The sequence below is a fragment of the Salvelinus sp. IW2-2015 genome, unplaced genomic scaffold, assembly GCF_002910315.2.
Source record: "Salvelinus sp. IW2-2015 unplaced genomic scaffold, ASM291031v2 Un_scaffold1360, whole genome shotgun sequence".
Classification (NCBI taxonomy): Eukaryota; Metazoa; Chordata; class Actinopteri; order Salmoniformes; family Salmonidae; genus Salvelinus; species Salvelinus sp. IW2-2015.
Window position 1 is genome coordinate 238,669 of NW_019942859.1, and position 863 is coordinate 239,531.

The 863-nt window shown below is 46.1% G+C and overlaps 1 protein-coding gene across 1 annotated transcript in view; it reads right to left on the reverse strand.

Moving 5' to 3' along the window:
• The window catches only part of slc29a3 (solute carrier family 29 member 3), a gene marked incomplete at its 5' end in the record, with an annotated part of 23,547 nt that overhangs the window by 8,361 nt on the left and 14,323 nt on the right, over positions 1-863 (reverse strand). Inside the window, 2 exons of the mRNA XM_070439025.1 lie at positions 275-289; positions 353-357. Of these exons, the coding sequence (XP_070295126.1) occupies positions 275-289; positions 353-357 (20 nt within the window). The remainder of the gene's footprint in view (positions 1-274; positions 290-352; positions 358-863) is intronic.

Below are 863 nucleotides of genomic sequence, written 5' to 3' on the forward strand. Positions count from 1 at the left end.
CATCGACGGGGCTGTAGTGGAGCAGGTCGAGAGCTTCAAGTTCCTTGGTGTCCACATCATCAACAAACTATCATGGTCCAAGCACACCAAGACAGCTGTGAAGAGGGCACGACACCGCCTCTTCCCCCTCAGGAGACTGAAAAGATTTGGCATGGGTCCTCAGATCCTCAAAAAGTTCTACAGCTGCACCACCAAGAGCACCACCGCCTGGTATGGCAACTGCTCGGCATCCGACCACAAGGCGATACAGAGGGTAGTGTGTACGGCCCAGTACATGACTGGGGCCAAGCTTCCTGCCATCCAGGATCTCTGTCCCAGGCAGTGTCAGAGGAAGGCCCTAAAAATTGTCAACGACTCCTGCCACCCCAGTCATAGACTGTTCTCTCTGCTACCACACGGCAAGCGGTACCGGAGCGCCAAGTCTAGGTCCAAAAGGCTTCTTAACAGCTTCTACCCCCAAGCCATAAGACTGCTGAACAGATAATAAAATGGCCACCCGGACGATTTACATTGACCCCCTTTTTTTTAATGCGGCTGCTATTCATTGTTAATTATCTATGCATAGTCACTTTACCCCTACCTACATGTACAAATGACCTCAATTACTTTGACTAACCTGTACCCCCGCACATTGACTCAGTACCAGTACCCCCTGTATATAGCCTCGTTATTGTGATAGTTTTAGATTTATTTTTTTACTTTAGTTTATTTAGGAAATATTTTCTTAACCTCTTATTTAGCTTAAAACTGCATAGTTGGTTAAGGGCTTGTAAGTAAGCATTATACGCGGTAAGGTCTACACTTGTTGTATTCAGCGCATGTGACAAATACAATTTGATTTAGACACCTACTGACAAGATAAA